Genomic DNA, 23236 nt, shown 5'->3' with positions numbered 1-23236 from the left:
GAGGGTGGTGAAACACTGGAATGCGTTACCTAGGGAGGTGGTGGAGTCTCCTTCCTTGGAGGTTTTTAAGGCCCGGCTTGACAAAGCCCTGGCTGGGATGATTTAGTTGGGAATTGGTCCTGCTTTGAGCAGGAGGTTGGACTAGATGACCTCTTGAGGTCCCTTCCAACCCTGATATTCTATGATTCTATGATAGCAAGCCACTGAGTGCAAACACCCCCCCCCCATTATAAATTAAAAACACCTTTTTATATATTTAACACTATTATAAATGTTGGAGGCAAAGCAGGGTTTGGGATGGAGGCTGACAGCTCACGACCCCCCATGTAATAACCTCGTGACCCCCTTAGGGGTCCCGACCCCCAGTTTGAGAACCCCTGATTTATATCTTATTATCCTAATTTAAATTACCTCGTATTTTAAATTTCTCAGCCCTAGGAAGCAGTATCTGCTAACAATGTAATTCATTCTTTCACTGCTGGCTTATCTTTATAGCTATAAATTATTCTTTTTGCTGCTACTAGAACTATCATGTAGTATTTGTTTGGCAACGTTTTTAATATCGAAGTCTCATTTTAACAGAATGGAATAAATTGTAAATTTAGTCCTGGTGAATGCTAATGGATTGACAGGCATTGACAGTATTTATTCATTAAAATAGTCATAGCATTAATATCAGCAGTGTAAACTTCCTGTGCACCTCACTTTAAAGTGCCTCTACACCTTGTTCTGAAGGGACTTCTAGGAGGAAGGTCAAGTGCTTGGTGTCTGGTAAGACAGCCATCAAAGGTGACACTTGCCTGAGGATCTATTCTGATTTTATTATTTGATATTAAACACTTTCTTTGTCTCTACACTGACAATAAAAGCTAACCTCTCCAGTATTTACTTAGAACAGGTGTAGGTAAAGCAAGTGGTACTTATAATTTCAAAGTAGTATGTCCCACTGTGGATCAGTTTTTGAGACTGGGGCAAAAGAGAGCTTAAAATGAGTCCATTAAATAAACCAGGCATGCAATCCAAAGGATCCCTTTGGTAATCTAAGTGTGAGAATCTGGAAATATTCAGATACTGTGGGGATGAGTGTGATATAAGAATTTATATAAAATATAAACTCCTTTAAAAAGTTGAAGTTAAATCCTAGTGAGGAAAATAGAAAGGAACATAAACTCTGTCAAATAAAGTGTACAAATATAATTAGGAAGGCCAAAAAAGAATTTGAAATATCTAGCCAAAGACTCAAAAAGTAATAGCAAGGATGATAAGGCCATTGCAGAGAAACTAAATGAATTCTTTTCATCGGTCTTCATGGCTGAGGATGTGAGGGAGATTCTCAAACCTGGGCCATTCTTTTTAGGTGACAAATCTGAGGAACTGTCTCAGATTGAGGTGTCATTAGAGGACGTTTTGGAACAACTTGATAAACTAAACAGTAATAAGTCACCAGGACCAGATGGTATTCACCCAGGAGTTCTGAAGGAACTCAAATGTGAAATTGCAGAACTACTCACTGTAGTCTGTAACCTATCATTTAAATCAGCTTCTGTACGAAATGACTGGAGGATAGCTAATGTGACGCCAATTTTTAAAAAGGGCTCCAGAGGTGATCCCGGCAATTACAGGCCTGACTTTAATACCGGGCAAACTGGTTGAAACTATAGTAAAGAACAGAATTTGTTGGGGAAGAGTCCACATGGTTTTTATAAGGAAAATCATGCCTCTTTGAGGGGGTCAACAAGCATGTGGACAAAGGGGATCCAGTGGATATAGTGTACTTAGATTTTCAGAAAGCCTTAGACAAGGTCCCTCACCAAAGGCTCTGAAGCAAAGTAAGCTATCATGGGATAAAAAGGAAGGTCCTCTCATGGATTGGTAACTAGTTAAAAGATAGGGTGACTGGGCAACAAAATGGCAGATGAAATTCAGTGTTGATAAATGTAAAGTAATGCACATTGGAAAACATAATCCCAACTATACATATAAAATGATGGGGTCTAAATTAGCTGTTACCACTCGAGAAATAGATCTTGGAGTCATTGTGGATAGTTGTCTGAAAACGTCCACTCAATGTGCAGCAGCAGTCAAAAAAAGTGAACAGAATGTTGGGAATCATTAAAAAAGGGATAGATAATAAGAGAGAAAATATCATATTGCCTCTATATAAATTCATGGTACACCCACATCTTGAATGTTGTGTGCAGATGTGGTCGCCCCATCTCAAAAAAGATATATTGGAATTGGAAAAGTTTCGGAAAAGGGCAGCAAAAATGATTAGGGGTATGGAACAACTTCCATATGAGGAGAGATTAGTAAGACTGGGACTTTTCAGCTTGGGAAAAAGAGAAAGATGACTAAGGTGGGATATGATAGAGGTCTATAAAATCATGACTGGTGTGGAGAAGGTAAATAAGGAAGTGTTATTTACTCCTTATATCACAAGAACTAGGGTAATTCATGAAATGAATAGGCAGCAGGTTTAAAACAAACAAAAGGAAGTATTTCTTCACACAGCGCACAGTCAACCTGTGGAACTCTTTGCCAGAGGATATTGTGAAGGCCAAGACTATAACAGGGTTCAAAAAGAAACTAGATAAATTCATGGAGGATAGGTCCATCAATGGTTATTAGCCAGGATAGGCAAGGATGGTGTCCCTAGCTCCTGTTTGCCAGAAGTTGGGTATGAGTGACAGGGGATGGATCACTTGATGATTACCTATTCTGTTCATTTCCTTCGGGGCACTTGGCAATTGGCCATTGTCGGAAGACAGGATACTGGGCTAGATGGACCTTTGGTCTGACCCAGTATGGCCGTTCTTATGGGTAAGTGATATATTTTTAGGATATATTAAAAATCATTTTCTTTTCAGTTCCTATAGGTAATTGCTTGGTACTTTTCTGTTCCTGACTTATTTTAAATAGCATAAGAGTGGCTGGATGATAATGTTGAGAAAATAGGCCTGTTTCAACCACTGAAAAGCAGCAGCGACTGTCATTTTTCATAAGAAAGTGAGTGTCTTTTTAATCTGTGGCATTCAACATCAGCACTACTACAGTTTAAACATATTTAAGTCCCCCAATTCCTAAAAAGAATGGAAAATTACTCCATTCCCCAAAAAAACTCACCACGCATGTTATTCTTAAAAAGTTTTCATTTTTATTTTTCACCATAGTACAAAAATACAGTACAATGTGATGGCAAGACATTCTCCAAAAACATTCCGCAAAAAAGGGGGAGAACCCCATAATGCTTCAATATAATCTATCTTTCCTTAATAAAACAATTGAAAGATGAACATACAATAGATAGGTGGAGTTTCAACCTGAATGCAAATAAAGTCAAGTCACAAAGAGTTCCTACAAGAAAAAGAATGTTCAGAGTGACTAATCCACATGCTACTCTTAGATATTAATGAAAATAACTCTATTTATGTTAGTGTTCATGGCAGAATTATTGGTTTGATTTTTTTTTGGCTTTTCAGAATACAGCAGGCTTGAGTCACATCTCCTACTCATGAGTGTCCCCACTGAAATCAAAGGGATGACTTAATGTCAGTCAAACGTGGGGGAGCAAGCACTGATTGGAGACCAAGTGTTGGCTATTTGAAAATGTAAAAATCATTCCACTTAAGAAGAGGGTAAGATCTAGGCCTCTGGATACTAGTGGTCATTGTTTACATGGACAGATCTGATGTATCCATTCAAGATGAGGTTGTGTATGCATGTACATCAGCTGTAAATAAGCACTGAAGTGTAAACTAGACGGGGAGGAGAAGATAACACTGTATTTGATGGAGGTGTGTGAAAAATCAGATAGTGTTTAACCTTCCAAGTTACTGAGAGGAGAATTACATCCTTTCAGTGCAGCTACATTTCTTGGTATGTTTAATGGTTTAAAAGAAAAAAAAAATCATTTATCCTTTCAGAGCTTCAGGGTGATGGAAAAGGAATGTTCAATATATATATTATAATTCATCTCCGAGGTGTTTTTGTTTGAAAGCATCTCCTGTCAGCTTCTCTTGGGCTTCCTTCATTCCTTGGACAACTGTCAAATTAAATACATAGAATATCAGCTGGATCATTACTACACATGATATGGATCAAGTAAGGAAGTGTATAATGAAAAGTATTTTTATCAACCGATGGTGCAATTTTAAAGAATAAACCCCTTGGAAGTAGCCTGCAAAAGAAAAAATGAGGGTTATGCTCTTTTTGGCCTCTATATGATGTATAAAGAAGCGTTACATATCTCCCACCCTCTCCTTTCCCATACCATTTGTAAGTTCATGCCTCATCTACCCGATTTTTGTTGGAAGACTCTATGGACAAAGGAAGAACTAGCAGGATTATGACATCAGATAATAGGCACATGAAACCTGATAATTTGAGAGGGAAGTGATTTTTAACCACTTTTTTGCTCACAACTTAAATGGCTGAGATACACTTGGGTATCTGTATTTAAAGTTCAACACTCCCCAAACAATCCGCATCTCTAAAACCCTCTCCAGTATTACCAAGGAAGACAAGTTTGACATTCCTGATATGTCTAAGGTAAAAGATAAATTTAAAAAAAATAATCTTCTATGAAGGCCGAGAGTGGTTTTTTTTGTTTTTTGTTCTGTTCTTTTAAAAAGTCACAGCCACAAAATTCAACAAAAACCTATTTTTCTCTTTTATGGGTCACCTTTAATATAACAGAGCAAAGCTTTTTGTGCATCTATCCCCATCAGCATTCCTAAGTGATTCTGCTGTGGTTCGTTACTTCAATGGCAGTTTCATGCCTGCTTCTCTCAGGCGCCATTGAAAAATCTCTACTAGAACAATTAAGAGGAATTGAGGTTTTTTAATTCAGAATATCATTAGAAAGATTCCCTCTGCTTTACCATGCACAAAACGCACTGTCACAGCTCTCGGCCTTGTTGGCTCTCTCAACAGCAAGGTTGAGCAGTGAACCTGAACTATTCTCTCATAGGCAGGTGGCCTCTCCAGGGTTGAGGTAAACAAGTGGGTCGGCATGGGGACGCCTGCACTGCTCTACGTGCCGCTGTGATTCAGTCTCCCAAGCCAACCAACACACCACTGTTTGCAATGTACCAGTAAATTGCATGATGAGCTAAGTGCATTCTATGAGTGGGGCTTAGTTTTCCTCAAGATCAGGTATGATGCTAATGTAATGGACTATAGGTCTGGCAAACCCTTACAGAGGTCTTTTTTTTTTTTTTCCTTGTTATTCCTCTTCATCACCCTCCAAAGAACAGAATGGCTACTCTTCCCAACTGATTATTTTAGGGCCGTATCTACAATCTCCCACCAGATCATCTCCGCTGGTGTTAGCAATCTTGGGGGTCATAATGTAGACTGGCACAGCTGTAATCAATGTCAATCAGACCCGCTTTTAACATGGTTAGATGACATGGTTCTTAAAATGCTAGCAACTGGTCTATACTAGGGCTCTGAAGGTTGCTGATACTGATAGAGTTGGGCTGGCAAGATATTTTTGAAAAAAGTTTCCATAGCGTAGACAGGGCCCAAGAGATTCACAATTAGACATTTCTTGATTTGAGAACAGAGCATTGTTAATTAACCAGCTTATATCACACGTAACAGGGCCACATTGCTCACAGCTAGCACCTGGTCCTAATGGCTATTTAGATACTTTACTGACGAGATAGAAAACATAAGGTCAATTAATTCTTCTTAAATGAGGTTGTCCTCTTGCAGTTGTGTGAAAAGGGAAAGTACACAAACGGAGAAGTGTCCACATTTACATCAGAAGTCAGACGGATATGTAACATCAAAGGCTGAATTTTAAATAACCAGAAATGCTTTTATTTCACATCATGATTCTGTAATAGAGGTCTATCCATCCACCCATGAGGTGCAAAAAAGCCATTCATTCGCCTTATTTGTAACCGCTCCCAGCTGTGCTGTGTACTATAGGTTACCTCCACTCAAAAACCAAGCTTGCATTAGCTGCCATTCCTATGACATACCTGCAATGCACTCCCGCTCAATTCAAATGTAGAGCTCATTCTCACATACCTTGATCAGCATTGATGTAGAAATATTTGTAGCTTGGGTTTCCTTTCTCATTTATAATCTCTGGATGGACCTTCCCACTGGGATCTGTGAAACGAGAAAGTGATTAAAATGGGTAAGTGGTGAGGATGACAAAGTAGTCCTATAAGAGGCTGTACCAACAGTGAGCATGCCTTACCCATGAAAAGGATTCTGGGAATATAACCACCATCAGGGCTAAAAGCTTCATCCTTTGGCTCTTCTTCATCCTAGGGGTGCAAGACAGATGTAAGACAACATTCTGCTTTCTAAGCAAAGGATCTAACAAAATGTAACATTTACTTTAAAGCGATTTTCTTCCAATGGCTGTTATAAAATGGTAGTTTTAATGAACATGAACAGCTTGAAAAGAAGATAAATGACTGCAAAAGCCTCTACTTTTGCCAACAAAGGAAAAAGGTCACCCAACAAGTAACAGTTGTAAAGGTAATTGTAAAATTAAATCAAATATTTTCACCAATTTACATTAAATGGACTCACTATTTTGGTACTGGAATGTTTTATAGGTAATAAATGTGTATAGAAAAGCAATTGCCTTTCTTATTATTCGGGAATAGTACAATGTACAGATTGTTAAAAATAAAATGGAAGAGAATCAGCTGCATGAATAAAACCACATAACAATACAGTAAAGGTTTTATTTTTTAAACAGTCAGTTGTATCAGTCAATACTTTGTATCTATTCAATAATGCTAAAAATTTAGTTAGGAAGGGATGAAGTCAGGAGAAATAATTATAAGAAATAAGGGACAAATGCTCAGTTACAAAATAGTAGCATGGACATAAACTGTAGGGAAGCCTACCTCAAGGTTTACCATAATAAAATTATGGGCAAGTTCGGAGATCTCCTTGGATTCAGCAAATTTTGGCTTTAAAGCTAAGAAGAAAAAGAAGGGGGGGGGGAGGAGAAGAGAAAACTGTAAGAAAAAAACCAACATCATTCAGACCTACAGCAAAATCACCACTCCATCCCTTCTTCTAGAGGTTAGGTGCTTGTCATTGAATAGTAAGTAACCAAATCTTTGTCTCAAATTACTGAACCCATAACCCAGAGTGAAAGCTAACCAGCCCAATCCTCAGTGATCAGTCAGATGATGAATACTGGCCAAATGGGTAATTTTTGAACCAATCGTACAGAAGCAAAAAGTCACCTAAACCACCCAATCCACTTCACCTAAATTTGTAGACTTATGTCATTATGGTTAGCCAGTTCCATTATATCACTGAACAAGACAACAAATCTAACCATCCAAAGACCAGTTTGGAATATGCAGATTTACTGTTCTTTCAAACTTTTATAATTTTCCATTCCAAGGATTAGGCCTTCAATAGAAATGGAAGGTACCTCCCATTTGGTGTGTGTCTTTTTAAAAAAAAACAATAATAAAATTATAGCATGGATTTGGACAGCTATTAATTTATTGCATTGAAGATTTCTATTTGTGCACTACTATATTGTTCTGAGCAAAAAGCAAATATAACACATGCTATGCTTCAAATGTAAATAATAATTGACTTGTATAAAGAAACCTTCCATTAAGGATTTTAAAGTGCTCTAGAATTAAATTCACATACCTTTGCAAGCTCCACACCAGGACTTGTGGATGATAATCATTAGAGGCAAACCACTTTAGAAAAAAACAAAGCACAACTGACATCAATTCTAAGGCACTTAACAAGACTGCATTCCTCAATGAAACTCTGAAAATGCACTTTCCAGTAATTAAAACTTTTAAAGAAGGCCCTAGCTACTGGAAAAAGTCATAGATGTAAACTGATTCTATTGTGCTTCCAAAGTTTTGTTTCCTTGCTAAAGTCTTCCCAAGTTATAAACATCAGCACCAAATAGTTTAATAAAATGCCATTGTGACACTCTGTATGTCAAAATAGGAATCTGGAACCCCCATATTCACCACTGTGATATCATTATATTTTGTACAAAGTATGCCTTGTGAGGTATCATTTGAGAAGTTATGATTGGTTGAACATTACTATTCTGTTGAATTATGTGTGTTACCATTGTATCTGAAGTTATGAAGTTTTGCTGTGTGTGTGTGTTACTGAAATATGTTGAGTCTGGGAAACGCCCACAACTAGACGTTCATTGGCAACAGAGGAGCAACTAACACTGACAAGATAGGTTTCAGATTGGTAGCCTGTATCAGCAAAAACAAAGATGAGTCCTTGTGGCACCTTTGAGACTAACAAATTTATTTGGGCACAAGCTTTCGTGGGCTAGAACCCACTTCATCAGATGCAAGACAAAACAGATTTACATCAAGATCAGTCACGCGTGTTGATGGCCCATTAAGAAGAATCCATTTTCCCAGTGACTCCTCAGAGAGGACATGTACACAATGGGGGCTAACCCCCACTTCCCTGCAAGGATCTTTCTAGCACCTGGACAGAAAGTATAAATGAGGGTCAATGATATCACCACTGGACTTTTCTCCGCCCCCTATTCAACATCTGGAAGATTGTTTGGAAGACAAAGGCTTTGAACTGGGGAGACTGGCAGGCTGAGAAGAGAATTCAGCCTGTGATTAAGAACTGTAAACTGCCTTGAACATCCAGTGGGGTCAGAAAAACTCCTTGATTCAAAGCTTGTTTAGTCTGATAAAGTGTAGAATTTAGACTGTAGTTTTCTTTTAATTTCTTATGTAACCAACGTTGACCTCTATGCCTAGCACGTATAATCTATTTTTTGTAGTTAATAAACTTATTTTCATGTTTTATCCTTACCAGTGAATTTGTTTGAAGTACTTGGGGAATCTGCTCAGATTACAAAGGCTGGGGCACATCCACTCTCCGTCGACGAAGTAGTGAACTAATTAATGAGTTTGCATTGTTCAAGAGAAGGTCTCGAGCAGTGTAAGGCGGTATATTTCTGGGGTGCAAGACTTGGGAGCGGAGGGATTTGCTGGTGTCTCCATTTCTGTATAATTCATGAGTAGCTTCCAGAGCATTCATGCAATTTAGCTGGGTATGTCTCTGCATGCTGTTGGCTGACTGATCACAGCACCTGAAGGGGTTTGCTGCTTGTCACTACAACGGCACTGTAAGAGTCAGCTGAGGGAGGAGAGTTAAGGGCGCATAGTGGTCTGACAGTTCCAGGTTGTAGCCCCAGGGTATGTCGCAGCCATCCAACAACTTTTCCAACATTCAAATTCTCTAACCTCCTTTGCATTAAATTCATTCTGTGTTAGGCAATTAGACAGAAGGACCTTGAGTGCACTAAGAATTTTTCCTAACGTTTCCCAGTTTCTGGGAGTCACCTGGTAGGACCCGCAGGAGCACTACAGTAAACTGCCCTGAGCAAAACAGACATAACACATGCTACATTTTAAATGTAATGTTCACATTTATAGCTAGGTAATAATTGGCATGCATATAGCACATTTAACTATCATGTCATATAGCTCTGCTCTGAGCAAGGCTAGCAGACACAGTGCTTACTATGCCAACAGCCACCTGGAGCCCTGTCTTCGCTAACACTCTCACTGTTTCTGCTACAGTGGTAGGAAATCCGGGAATTCAGTAAACACAGATGGCAAACTCTGTTTACTGCCAACAGTTAAAAAAATAACAAACTATGAAGCAGTTAAAAAATAATGAATAAGCTGATTGATGGCTGAAGACCAGAACAATCTCATTCTCTAAGTGTAATGATTGGTATAGTTACATGGCAGCTATTCACTCTGTCAGACACTAAAAATCTATGCTGTACTGTAACAGGAATGAGGTCGTGGTAACAGAATGTTAAGAACATAAGAACGGCCATACTGGGTCAGACCAATGGTCCATCTAGCCCAGTATCTTGTCTTCCAACAACAGCTGGAGCCAGATGCTTCAGAGGTAATGAACAGAACAGAGAAATTATCAAGTTGTCCAGTCTCAGCTTCTGGCAAAAGGTTATCAAAAGATAATTTCATGAGCCCACTTCCATTCCCTTTCTCTAGACCAGGGGTTGACAACTTTTCAGAAGTGGTGTGCCGAGTCTTCATTTATTCGCTCTTATTTAAGGTTTTGCGTGCCGTAATATATTTTAATATTTTTAGAAGGTCTCTTTCTATAAGTCTATAATATATAACTATTGTTATATGTAAAGTAAATAAGGTTTTAAAAATGTTTAAGAAGCTTCATTTAAAATTAAATTAAAATGCAGAGCCCCCCAGACCGGTGGCCAGGACCCAGGCAGTTTGAGTGTCACTGAAAATCAGCTTGCATGCCGCCTTCGGCACACGTGCCATAAGTTGCCTACGCCGGCTCTAGACTTTCTGATGAAGCAGCAATCCTCCATCAGAAGCATTCCATAAACCACTGTGTTGATTTTCATGTTCCTTTCTATGAAGCACGTTGGGAATCACCAAAAGTATCTTGGGCCCCACTTGAGCAGGAAGTGCGGAGAGCTCCAGGATGTGGGCTCATATGAAAGACATTGAGGGAACCCCTATTTTAAACAATCAACTACTAGAAATTTTGGTGAAATTTGCTGCAAAGGAAGAGTCCAAATACTGATTTGCCAGTTACTTCATGTATACTTATCACTAAACAAGATTCCCAAGAAAAAGTAGAAATGTTATCCTACTATATTTGTAGATTTTAAAGCCAGAAGGGACCATTATGATCTAGTCTATTTCATCCTATATAACACAGGTCAAAGCCACACCCACTAATTTCTGCATCAAGCCCATAACTTCAGTTTGAGCTATAGTAAATCTTTTAGAAAGACATCTCATAGTCATTTAAAGACTTCAAGTAATTGAGAACTCATCGTATTCCCATACAATTTGTTCCAATACTTAATTATTTAATTGTTTAAAATTTGCACTTTATTTCTAGTCTGAATTTGCCTAGCTTCAGTTTCAAATCACTAAATCTTTTTACACCTTTGTCTGCTAGATTAGTCGTACTATCAGAAATCTCTTCCCCATGCAGGTACTTGTAGACAATGATCAAGTCACCTCTTAACCTTCTCTTGGATAAGCTAAATAGAGTTTCTTAAGTCTTTCACTGTCAGGCAGGTTTTCCAGACATCAAATCATTTTAGGAGGTCTTTTCGGAACCCTTTCCAAAGAGTGGACACAGGGTTTCAGTAAAGGTCCTACTAATTCTGTATACAGAGATAATACCTGTTCATATATTAACTCTAAGCATACACATTCTTCTAAAATCTTGTCCTAGAAAGGACTCCTACTTCTTCACTAACATCTCACAGTTATATAGCGCTTTCCACACAGCAAGATTCATCCGCGCTAGAAAGCCGCCGTCTCTAGGGTAGACTTTGGGGGGTTTATGTCTTTATTTTCTCCAGTTTGGGAAGTATGAAATTGACCTGCTCTAACATACTGCTAATTCAGAAATACATTTTAACACATGATCAGAAAACGGCAGAATTACAGGTAGAAATCATAAACAACATGTGATTTGATTGGAATGGATTATTTCAATAAACTAGTTTTTTGGGGTTTTTTTGGAAAATACACAGCCAAACAATATTTCCCCCAAGATTTGTACATCATATAAGCCTTGACTTCCCTTTACCTTAAAATATTGCATTTTAAGTCACCAAGTTTTTTTTTTTTGTAAGGTGTTTTGGATATAGGAATATGAAGCCATTCTAGACAGACCTGAAAGTGTTAGCCTTAGGGAGGGAGCATGCCTGGTGTAGTAACTAGATTTCTAGTTATGTATATTTCATACCATGCTGTGCAGAACATAGGAAAGGGCTGCTACAAATGTCAATTTACACACAGATTGTGATTCGGTAACAAGAGTAAGAAGTTACATTGAATGAAGTTTTTAATTAAATATGAATCACGGTAGTCCAAAACAACTTTGATGAAGGTAAGTTTACTGGCTAGTGAAAATAAAAGTAAATACCGCCTTTGTTTTCTTGAAAACAAAATTTTAATGGAAAAATGTACGGTGGGGGGGGTCACTATAAGGTGGAGTCAAATTTTTTAAACACATTTTACATAGCATTTTTTGACATCTTACATTAAAAGTAAGAATTTCAGAAGATGAATTTACTGCTCATTACTTTAGTCAGGGCCAAGATTTCACTCGTGTTGTTCATTTGCTGCAGGTATCTTGGTTTGGATGATATACTTTCATATCTATAGTGAGTTTCACTTTTATTTATAATCACTTTCAGGTTTTCATGCAAACAGCACAATGCTATAAGCTTTGGCCTGTTAACACCGCAGGGGAATATTATAAAAACTGTTAAAAAAAAGTAATGCAAGTCAATCAGCTGTATAGGGTTAGCCAGATCTTGTTTGCATACAAGAAAAACTAAGCAAGAAAGTATGGGATTATAACTAGGAATAATCTGATGAAGAAAAGGAAAATTTATCTGAATATCGGGGGGGGGGGGGGGGGGGGACTCCATCAGTTAGATACATTAAGCTGTGGAAATAATCTCTTAAAAGGAAGTAGTGCACACATCAGTTGGGATACTTGAAGACAGGACAAAACACAAAATGTTCTGCAGAGAACAAGCTTGCATTAGCAAAGAGGTGATACATTAAGGTTTTTTTCCACCTCACACCTCTAAGAGTTTTTTTTGACTTGACAGTCTCTCTTTACAACTTATAGTCTTTTTCTAACAAGAGAGTGGCATGTAAAAGGAAAAATGTAACAGGAGGATTTTTAAAGCCACATCACAATGGCCACACACCTTTAGTAAGATAAGATCCCAAACCTCTTCACTGGGCCAGAGGCTGCTGCAGCCATAGGGATATGGGGCAAGAAATACCCCCATGTAAAAAGTAATAGTATCTTTGCAGGGACAGCTGATACATGGAGAACACAGAAGGTAATCTGGCACCAGAGAAAGCACACAATAGATGCAGGCAAGGAGCCAGGATGTTAGAGGAGTGGGGCATGGGATTTTTGCCAATTAAGCTTATTAAACTGTAAAAGTCTTTTGAAGGCAGTGGTGGTAGAGCTAATGCTTGATTCAGTTGAAACTAGATTGTTCCTTACATTATATTGTTCAACCTTGCAGTGGATGATGGCATTGAATTACCTAAATTTATAGAAAAGAATGAGAGGTATGAATGGAAGCGTCCTTCCAGTTATAACCAATTATAGTTCTGTGTACCAAGAAAGGGGGGAAATTGTGCTAAAAGAAGCATATATGGTCAATTCCAATTTTAACCACAGAAATATATTATCAGCATCGATGCTGCTTCTCTGTAGCATACACAGAACATGGGCACACATTTTCCTGCCCAAACTAATATTAGAACATCAAACATACTAAGGGATGTTGAGAAAACAGAACATTACACCTCCACTGATTTCATTCATGTAGCCCAGCATGATTTTACCCTTTAATTTTCTTCAGCAGTAGGGTGATAGATTTATCCAAAAGATATACTGAAGTTATAACAGCATCAATGATTCCCATTTAATAAGGGAACCCAGTCCAGCCAGCCAGCACCTGGTCTAGTACCACACTACTATCAAGGGCAAGATTTTCTAGACAGATTTTAAATTGAAGGGTTTATAATTACTAAAATACAATTCTCAGCAAATCAGATCTCAGAAAATGTTTTATCGCTTTTGACCACACATTTCCCAGCTTTTATTCTTTTCAATTTAACTTCCCAAAGGGGGCAAAGTGAGGTCTCTTTACATAGCAACTATAGTCATTTTTCAGTCTCACAATACACAAATCCATGTACTGACTGGTAGATATTATTAGGCAGTCAGAGCATATAGACTTTTGTACTCACTCAAGTGACCCCTCCACTTTATCCCATCATGCCAGACAAAGAAATGAATGTTTAATAGGGAGGGAAGCCTTCCTCAAAAGGCAAAGAGAAGCAGGTATGCATATGCAGGGAGAGGGTTCATACTAAGATGAGGGTTAAATAGAAGGACAGAATCCAAAGCTGAGATAGGAAGCAGGGATGTCTATAAAGGGGAATTAGTGCATGGCAAGCTGGGGTGTAAATCTACAGCACTCTAGTATATCATGCACTAACTGTGTGGCCCATGCTGGTGCTCACTAAAAATTACCTAGTGTGCTTTGACCTACTACTGTTCACAGAGCACTAGGGAAATTTTAGTGCACAATAGGAGGTGCATGCAGTTACTGGGAAGTATGCTACAGAATGTAGATTTACACCCCACTTGCCATGCACTAACTCTCCATAGAATCTCTTAGATACGGCATATAAAGAGAGTGCCAAGGGCTGTACGCAATCAGAGCAGATACTGTAATAACAAAGTACAATTCAGATCATCCTCATTGTGAGAACACCTACTGTTAACTGAACAATTAGTGTATTTAGCCCAGGATCTACTAATGACTTTGGAAAGGAAGCCACAGAAAGTTGCTGAAATAATTGTTTTGAAAGTAAATTAAATATTTTTATTTCATTCCATCCCAGGCACAGGATTTCAAAAAAGAACCAGACATTTGAGTTCACTAAGTAAGCATGTTTCCACTGTCCAAACTTTGAAGACCAATTTCCTGGGTTCAGAAAAACTTTTGAAAACACCAGCAGCCTTTTTAAAAAGGCTGCAAGTCCCAATCCCGGAGCAGCAAAGCCTCCTTTGTACAGTTTGATGTATCCATCTTATCCTTGCCTTATTTAGAAAAAACCCAGATGAAAGATTGTCCTTCCTTAAGATGCTGCAGCAGCATGAGAGCTCAGCTCTCCTGTAGCATTCCTCTTTGGATACTGCAGAGACCATATGGTTAGTGGGGTTTGGCTTTCCATAACCCCCATTAGTAGACTTTTTGGATGCTTGAGGATTTGATGGCTAGCTGCCTGTAGCTCCCCTTATTAGGCATTCCTACTCAGATGCTGAGACTGCTATTAGGGGGGAATGGTGTGTGTGCACACCCACAACTCCTGTTAGCAGATATCGTGGACCACCGCAACTGGTTCCCCATACCCACTCTGGCTGAATACTCTTGCTCTGATGATGACTAATGCAGGGCCCTCCTCCTGTCTATCAGCACAAATTCCTGGTCCAGGCACTGGAGAACAATGACTAGGGAGAGCCAAGTTCCCATTGGCATAGACTCTTATTTTGGGGTGTGTGGCGGCTCCCAGCGACTGGACCCCATTAGCCAGCCCTCCTGTTCAGACGCGGGACTGGGGAGACTACAGGGGTCACTGGATGCTGCGGCTCAAGTACTGCAGGAACATGTTGGCCAGCTGGGGCAGGTTCTCCTCACTGGGGTGCATTTTGGTGTAGCTGATGAACTGCCTGCGGAGCCGACTCAGCTCAGCCATGCCCAGGGGCCGGTTCAGCACCAGCCCCTCGCTGGCCCCAGCCACCTGGATCAGCTCCCCAGGCTGGGCCCCGCTCCTTTGGGCGGCCAGCACGGCAGCCAGCACTTCCTGGGTGACCCGGTCCAGCTGGTGGAGGAAGCCGGCGGACTGCAGGGGCTGCGAGCGGGTGGACTGGTTGGGCGGGGGCGGCCTGCTCTCGAAGAGGGCGCCGCGGATCTCCGCCAGCGGCAGCGGCTCCTGCCCGTGCACGGTGAAGAGGGGCCGGTCCCAGCGGTTCCGCGAGTCCGGGGTCTCGAAGGGGCCCGCGGACGGGTGCGGGGCGCCCCCCGCGCAGTGCAGCAGGCAATGCGGCGTGCCCGCGTGCTTGGTCACGCAGTACAGCTCGTAGCGGAAGCTCTTCAGCTCGTTCCCCGCGTCGACGATCACCACGTCCCGCCGGCTCAGCCGCCGCTCCACCTCGGCCCGCAACGCCGCGCGGCCCCCCACCGCCTCGGCCACCACGTGCACCGGCCGCTCCTCCCCGCTCAGCGCCCCCCGCAGCTCCTCGGCCCGGCGGCTCTTCCCGCTGCCCGGCAGCCCGCACAGCACCACAAGCGGCATCTTCCGGCCGCGGCCAGGGACGCCGCCATTATAACCCGGAAGTCCAACCCAAGCACATCCGCGGAGGTCAACCAACGTCACTCCCAGCCCCAGGGCAATAAGGGAGCTTGGCCCTAAGCACGAGACGATGTCAGGTTCTAACGCCCCTAGGCAGGGAGGGGAGGCCTGGGGGCGAGGGAAACACATCACAGTGTGGCCCAGCCACGGCGCCTCACGCCATGGCAACCAGCCACCCCACAGCATTGTCACCCCACCGGGCATCGCCCCACGCAATGGCAACCAGCCACCCCACGGCACTGCCTCCCCACTGGGCATCGCCCCAGGCCATGGCAACCACTGGTAGGATTACCATACGTCCTCTTTTTCATGGACATGTCCGGCTTTTCAGCACTCAAACCCCCGTCCGGGGGGAACTGCCAAAAAGCCGAACATGTCCGGGAAAATGGCGGCTCTGCTCCTCCTCTGATTCTTCGGCTCTGTTTAAGAGCCGAACTGCCCGAGCGCTATGGGCTTCAGGCAGCCCCCTTGCCTCCGGACCCCAGCCGCCGGCAGGGCACTTCCCCTCCCGGGCTCCGGCGGCGCAGGATCCGGAGGCAAGGGGGGCTGCCTGAAGCCGGTAGCGCTGGTGCAGCTCGGCTCTTAAACAGAGCCGGGCTGCCCGAGCGCTACCGGCTTCGGGCAGCCCCCATGCCCGGCTCTTAAACAGAGCCGAAGAGTCAGGGGAGGAGCAGAGCAGCCGCGGCTGGAGGCTCTGCTCCTCCGCTGACTCTTCGGCTCTGTTTAAGAGCCGGGCTGCCCGAGCGCTACCGGCTTCGGGCAGCCCCCATCCTCCAGACCCTGCGCCGCCGGAGCCCGGGAGGGGAAGTGCCCGGCTGGGGGCACAGGGTCTGGAGGCAAGGGGGCTGCCCGAAGCCCGAGCGCTACCGTCTTCACAGTTTGCCGGGCAGCCTCCAGACCCTGCGCCCCTGGCTGGGCGCTTCCCCTCCCGGGCTCCAGCTGCGCTGGGGAAGCGCCAGCTGGGGGCGCAGGGTCTGGGGGCTGCCCGGCAAACCGTGAAGCCGGTAGTGCTCCGGCAGCCCTAGCCACGTGGCTGGGAGTGGGAGGGAAGAGGGGGCGGGGTTAGGCTGGGGGTGGGGAAATGGGCGGGGCCAGGGCCCGTGGAGGGTCCTCTTTTTTTATTTGCTAGATCTGGTAACCCTAGCAACCAGCCACCCCATACCATTGCCACCCCACCGGGCATTGCCCCATGCCATGGCAACCAGCCACCCCACAGCATTGTCACCCCACCGGGCATCGCCCCAGGCAATGGCACCAGCCACCCCACGGGGCATTGCCCCACGGCATGGCAAACAGCCACCCCACGGCACTGCCACCCCACGGGGCATTGCCCCACGGCATGGCACCAGCCACCCCACGGCACTGCCACCCCACCGGGCATCGCCCCATGCCATGGCAACCAGCCACCCCACAGCATTGCCATCCCACCGGGCATCACCCCATGCCATGGTAACCAGTCATCCCACCGGGCATTGCCCCATGCCATGGCAACCAGTCACCCCATGGCATTGCCACCCCATGAGGCATCGCCCCTGCCATGGTAACCAGCCATCCCACGGCACTGCCACCCCATCGGGCATGCCCCATGCCATGGCAACTAGCCACCCATGGCACTGCCACTCCACTGGGCATCGCCCCCTGCCATGGCAACCAGCCACCTGACAGGGCATCATCCCATGCCATCGCAACCAGCTGCTCCACAGCATTGCCATGCCAGAGGGCATTGCCCCAAGCCAAGGCAACCAGCCACCCCACGGCACTGCCACCCCACAGGGCATCACCCCAGGCCATGGCAACCAGCCACCCCACAGGGCACTGCCCCATGTCACACAGCCACCCTGCAGGGCATTACCACCCCACAGGGCATCACCCCAGACCATTGTACACCTTCTCCATAGCACACAACCACCCCACAGTGCCACCGCAGGCCATGGTGCTCAGCCACCCCATAGCACGCAAACACACACAAAGGTTTTGTCTCACCTACACACAAAGGTTTTGTCTCACCTATGCACTCCTTGGTCCTTGCCACTCACAGATACTCAGATACTACAGAATTTGGATAGAGATGTCACCTGGGTCTGCCCTTCCAGCAATGGAAGATGAGGCTATGAAATTCACTGACTGACCATTCACTGCACTAGCCAAGACTAAGGAAGGGACATCTCACTGCCAATGCTTGACACCCTCCCTCCCACTAGCTTGTCTCACTAAATGTAAGGGACTGCGTAAGGTCACATATTACTTTTCTAAGGAAAAACAATAGTGCAGTAATTATCATAAATACTGCAGTAACATGGTTTTGGGGAAGGCATATCACATGGATGCCATTATGTACATTTAAGTGCCACCTTAGATTTCTCAAACTCAGGGGTTCTCAAACTGGGGGTCGGGACCCCTCAGGGGGTCGCGAGCTGTCATCCTCCATGCCAAACCTCGCTTTGCCTCCAGCATTAATAATGGTGCTAAATATATTTAAAAGAGTTTTTAATTTATAAGGGGGGGTCACACTCAGAGGTTTGCTATGTGAAAGGGGTCACCAGTACAAAAGTTTGAGAATCACTGCTCTAACTGCACCTGCTGTGTTAATTTTATGTACTCACTACACATTCTCATATTGTGAGTGGGAGAAAACAGATGGATCAGTTTGAACGCAAAATTCAAATTCCAACTATATCTTTCATAAAAATGTAGGCTGTAATTTTTATATTTTTAAAAATAAGAAAATATTTTACACTTCCAGATTGGTGTCCAGATAGTAAAATAATCCTTTCAATTAACTCTATGGCCTCAGTCCTGCAAAATTTATGCATACAACGGCAAGTAATCCTGTTGAGCTCCAAAAAAAACATTCCTGTACGTAAAGTTAAGCACTTGTTTAAATGTTTGCAGGACTGGGGCCCATGTCTCTTTCTATATTGTAGTAGGTTGTCAAAAAGCGTGATAATTTTCTTTTCAGCTCAATGATGAAATAAAGCCACAATCCGGCAACTGGATCTGTGGGTAGACCTATGTAAATTTATGAAGACCTACACGGCCTCAAGGATCTATCTACCTGGAAGATCTGATTGCAGGATCAGAGTTTATCATTAACAAATGTTAAATGTTTTCTCTCTGATGTATTATTTGGGTCTGTAGGTTCTCCTATAGCACCTGGATATTTTTACACATAACTAGCTCTGATTAAATATAGGATCAATGCAGAATCTTTTTTCTCTTTTTAATGTAAAGCAACCCTGTGAATTTAAATTGTATAACATACCTGGCTGCTGCCTCTTTCTTCCCATCTTCAAGTGTCCTCCAATGAATGTGATCTCCAAAACCTGGAAAAGGGAAAGTTTTATAAAAGTAGCATAATTTTAAATGTCAAATGACAGATAAATATATTTTCTGACACTTAAGGACACCATCAACTAGTTTTATTTCCCTTCTTTTAGCAAGCATTTTTTTATATGTAACCATTTGTTCAATATTCATACTCACTATCACTTGAATCTCTGTTCTTGGATAATAAACTTACTCTTGTTTTCAATATACATATATCTAAGTGCTGTGTGTTCAGCAGAGCTGTGTTCTAAGGTATAACTAATAACAGGGCCGGCTGTACTGTTTTTGCCACCCCAAGCAGCTCGCCGAATTGCCGCCGCGGACGGTGGGGGTAGTCTGTGTGCCTTTAGGGCAGCTCGCCCATTTCCACAGCAGCGGCAATTCGGCAGCAGCTGCTGTCTTCATCCGGAAGACAGAAGCCACCGAATTGCCGCCGCGGGCAGCTGAACATAGAAGCTGCCGCCGAATTGCCGCTGCCGCGGAAACATGCATACCGCCCTAACGGCGCACAGACTGCCCCCGCCGTCCGCAATGGCAATTCAGCGCGCTGCTTGGGGTGGCAAAAACACACGGACTGCCGCCCCTTGCAGATGGCCGCCCCAAGCACCTGCTTGAAATGCTGGTGCCTGGAGCCGGCCCTAACTAGTAAGCTGTGGGGTACTGTTCCTTTGGAAACAGCAGGCCTAGTAATTCTAAGTGTTCAGTGAATAAGCAGCTGGACCTTACAGAGAGCGTTCAGAGGACTTGGGAGATGGGTGTGCCTATTGCTAATCTGCAGAGAGAAAGCAAGGACTGCAGAGCCCTGGAGGGGAGCACTGCCAGAGGCTGTGGTAGTCAGGGAGCTGACACACAGCAGGCACAGGCAAGATTTCTTCATACTAAGGACGAGTGATAGCAAGGTGCCTCACACCTCTGGATAGGCCCAGGAATCATCACATTTCATCTGTGAATATTGGATTTTTGAGTAAAGTTAATTTTCATAATCCTCTTTCATAATATGCAATGTTTACGAAGATTGGGGAAAATTCCAATATTAATACCTTATAGTCAATTATTAAAGAACATGGGGGCTCAGTTCTGCAGGCCCTAACTCATACAAGTAGTCCCACCAATTCTGTAATTAGCAGACATGCAATCCAAGCTGTGTATCCTGAACTGAAGACAAGGAGAGGATGCAGAATGGCACCAAGATCTGCTATCTGATGGTAGAGCTGACAACTATCAGCATTATCCATCGAATAAGATAGCAGGATTGTCTCTGTGTCACTCTGAAGATTAGAATGTCTGTTGAGTCAGTGTGAAGTGATAGAAACAGCTACAAACAGAGCTGAGAGATCTTTTTGTATAGAATATCACCAGGTTCAATCGCCACTGGGATTCGCAGCCTGTACTATCCAATGTTTAAGTTCTCAGACATTTTTTTTTGCTTTTTTCACACATTACGAATTACACCCATACAACAGCACAGCTTTCACCTATCACTATGCTATTTTTCTATTTAGACTTAAACAATACATAAGAGTGCCTATCCAGGCATCTTTGCCATATATTAAAAATATAACCATAGTGGTACAATATATTTCTGTATGGGACCAAATTCTATTGTCTGTTAATGTCCCTTTTCTGCAAAAGTATTTGTGTGTGTTTTACTTTAAGTACATGCTTAAGTCTAGTTCAATGTGACTTAAGTATATGCTTTCTTAAGCATTTTGCTGAATCAGGCTGTGAATAGGCAGCAGAAGTCTCTGATGTCAATGGGGACAAGACTGGGGCTATGGTGTGCATTTAGCTCAAGGGAACCTTACATAAAATATGCAGGGGGATGAGGAGGAGCATTATTTCTTGTAATCAAGGATATTTAAGTACACATTAGATCACATTTCTTTCTAGTAAGCAAGGATGACTACATTCATTAACAAGAAAATCATCACAGTCTTCCCTCCCTCCCATGACCTGATTAATATTAATAGTTTTATTATCAAACAAATTAAGAAGAACCTTTCCATGGTGAATGGAATTCTGTTACTAACAAAATGCAACACTCAACGGCTTATGAAATAACCTTATTTTTAAAAATAGAGACCCGTGGAGTTTAAATTAAACTATCAAAAAAGATAACTAGTAATACTAAAGACACTTCTTCCCTGTCACTGAAGAACATAGTCAAGAACATTGATGCACTGACTGAACCTGCTCCTCACATTCCAGACTTCAGAACAAAGATAGGGAAGTAAAACAAGGTGGACTGAACAGAGCTGGGGAAAGATAAATCCAAATCATGGTACAGTACAGGATGGTCTAAGAACTACAGGTTTTATTAAGAAAAGCTGAAATCAGTAAATAACGTAAAAAGTAAGATAATATGGCTAGAAGGAATTGAGTCAGAACAAGTGACAAGAGAAGGATTGTAGTGGAAGTACCGTTTACTGGAATTTGAACAGTAGTGAGAGATAAAAACTATAGGATAAAACATAAAATATCCACTTGATCACCTATTTACTAGCTATACTCCAATGTGCTTATGTTGCATAGTTGTAGGGATGTCAAAATGGGCCAATCCGAAGGGGAAATGAAAAATTTCATTGAGATTTCATTGAAAGACCCTTTACAAAATCCTTCAACACCAAAGAAATGTTAAAAACTGCCTTAAAACTAACTCAGAATGAACAAATCTTCTAATTGAGAATGAGATTTGGCAGGTCTGCTACAACCAGCAATTGACAGTTTTGAAAAAGAATAAACCTGCCAAGCCCCCTCTTCTCCACTCCCACAACATTAACACATTTCCTACTGTATCAGGGCTGCATTGCAATTGCTCATAATCAATTTATGGCCTGGCACCATAATATCTTGTATGTTTCAACCTCAGTTCTGCCACTAAAGCGATTACTCCTTACCCCCCCCCCACCGGTGAAACTTACCTAAATAATCAAAATTACTATTTGAATGCATTATTGCAAATATTAAATACAGTTCTGGCGTGCGGGGATTTATTTACTTATTTATAGCAATCATAAAAGTTTAAATACAAACAAAAAGAAAAGAGATGCCTAACCCTTTCCAAGCCCTTCTCCAGTAGAGGATGTGATAAGCACCAGGAAAATCAGGCAAAAAAAGAGATTGGAGAGTGCTGCTGACACTAATTGAATCTTCATGGTGTCTGCTTGGATCCTCAAAAGCACAATGAATACTTCTCGATGGCCACAGTCAGCAAGATCAGATCAGATCAGGGTTTGGGGGGGGTGTTTTTTTTTTAACCCAGGAAGTGATGTTGGGCGGATGTGGGTGGCGCTTCAGAGTCCTGTATCAGGTTAAAAGGAACAGATCCCCCAAAATCTGAATGAGAGAATTGGCAAAACTATTTCTGATCTATAGTTACAGCTCTGCATATTTGTTTCCAAACTGGCCACTTTCCAACAAGAGACATTGCCGGGGGGGACATTTAAATAGTAATTTAATCTAGATTTGAAAGGGGGAGCTCATCCAATTCACACATGCAAACTAGTTCTGCCGCCAGCCCCTCATGAGTAGTAATATTGCTCAAGTCCAGATTTTGGCTAAAGCTGTAATTGTTACCAGAATGATTTAACGTTTAACTAACCCAGTCTACATATGTCTTGTGGGATTGTCAGAGAGTTGGTCGAAATTGATTGGTTGCTCTTCAGCACCTGCCAGCGAGGGGTGGATTTCAGTGTTATTTTATTCTGTACCAAAAAAAAAAAAAAAAATGGACCGTATATATCACTATGCTCAAAGTGGAACAATCTTCGGGGTTCGGTACATTAATGCGTAGCTGTCTGTAAGCTGAGAAAGTAAAAGCTGGATTATCGCAGATCTTGTTTTATATGTTTTACAAATTGGAATCTGTGGGATTTTCCAAGAGTTATTACATTTAAAAAAAACTGCTTCTTAAAGTC

General features: G+C 42.5%; 2 protein-coding genes across 2 annotated transcripts; both read right to left on the bottom strand.

Annotated features, from left to right (window-relative positions):
- Positions 1-3131: 3131 nt before the first annotated feature.
- Positions 3132-22575, bottom strand: TXNDC12 (thioredoxin domain containing 12). Its single transcript, XM_054036608.1, has 7 exons — positions 22375-22575; positions 19255-19315; positions 7651-7703; positions 6879-6952; positions 6215-6284; positions 6040-6123; positions 3132-4042 (listed from the first exon to the last, which is right to left on the bottom strand). The coding sequence occupies exons 1-7, from the start codon at positions 22472-22474 to the stop codon at positions 3963-3965; spliced, it is 522 nt and encodes a 173-aa protein (XP_053892583.1). The 5' UTR covers positions 22475-22575; the 3' UTR covers positions 3132-3962.
- On the bottom strand, positions 12448-16121 carry KTI12 (KTI12 chromatin associated homolog). The gene has a single exon (XM_054036606.1). The coding sequence runs from the start codon at positions 16119-16121 to the stop codon at positions 15213-15215; it is 909 nt and encodes a 302-aa protein (XP_053892581.1). The 3' UTR covers positions 12448-15212.
- Positions 22576-23236: the final 661 nt, after the last annotated feature.

The sequence above is a fragment of the Malaclemys terrapin genome, chromosome 8, assembly GCF_027887155.1.
Source record: "Malaclemys terrapin pileata isolate rMalTer1 chromosome 8, rMalTer1.hap1, whole genome shotgun sequence".
NCBI lineage: Eukaryota > Metazoa > Chordata > Testudines > Emydidae > Malaclemys > Malaclemys terrapin.
The sequence above is the reverse complement of the archived record's forward strand: the minus strand, read 5'-3'. Positions and strand labels throughout refer to the sequence as shown.

Coding starts and splice junctions, on each gene's coding strand:
- KTI12 (XM_054036606.1), bottom strand. CDS start 16,121: ATGTGTTTCCCTCGCCCCCAGGCCTCCCCTCCCTGCCTAGGGGCGTTA.
- TXNDC12 (XM_054036608.1), bottom strand. CDS start 22,474: ATGAAGATTCAATTAGTGTCAGCAGCACTCTCCAATCTCTTTTTTTGC. Junction 19,316..22,374: donor TGGAGAAGGGCTTGGAAAGG/GTTAGGCATCTC, acceptor TCCCTTTTCCAG/GTTTTGGAGATCACATTCAT. Junction 4,043..6,039: donor CTACATCAATGCTGATCAAG/GTATGTGAGAAT, acceptor TTAATTTGACAG/TTGTCCAAGGAATGAAGGAA.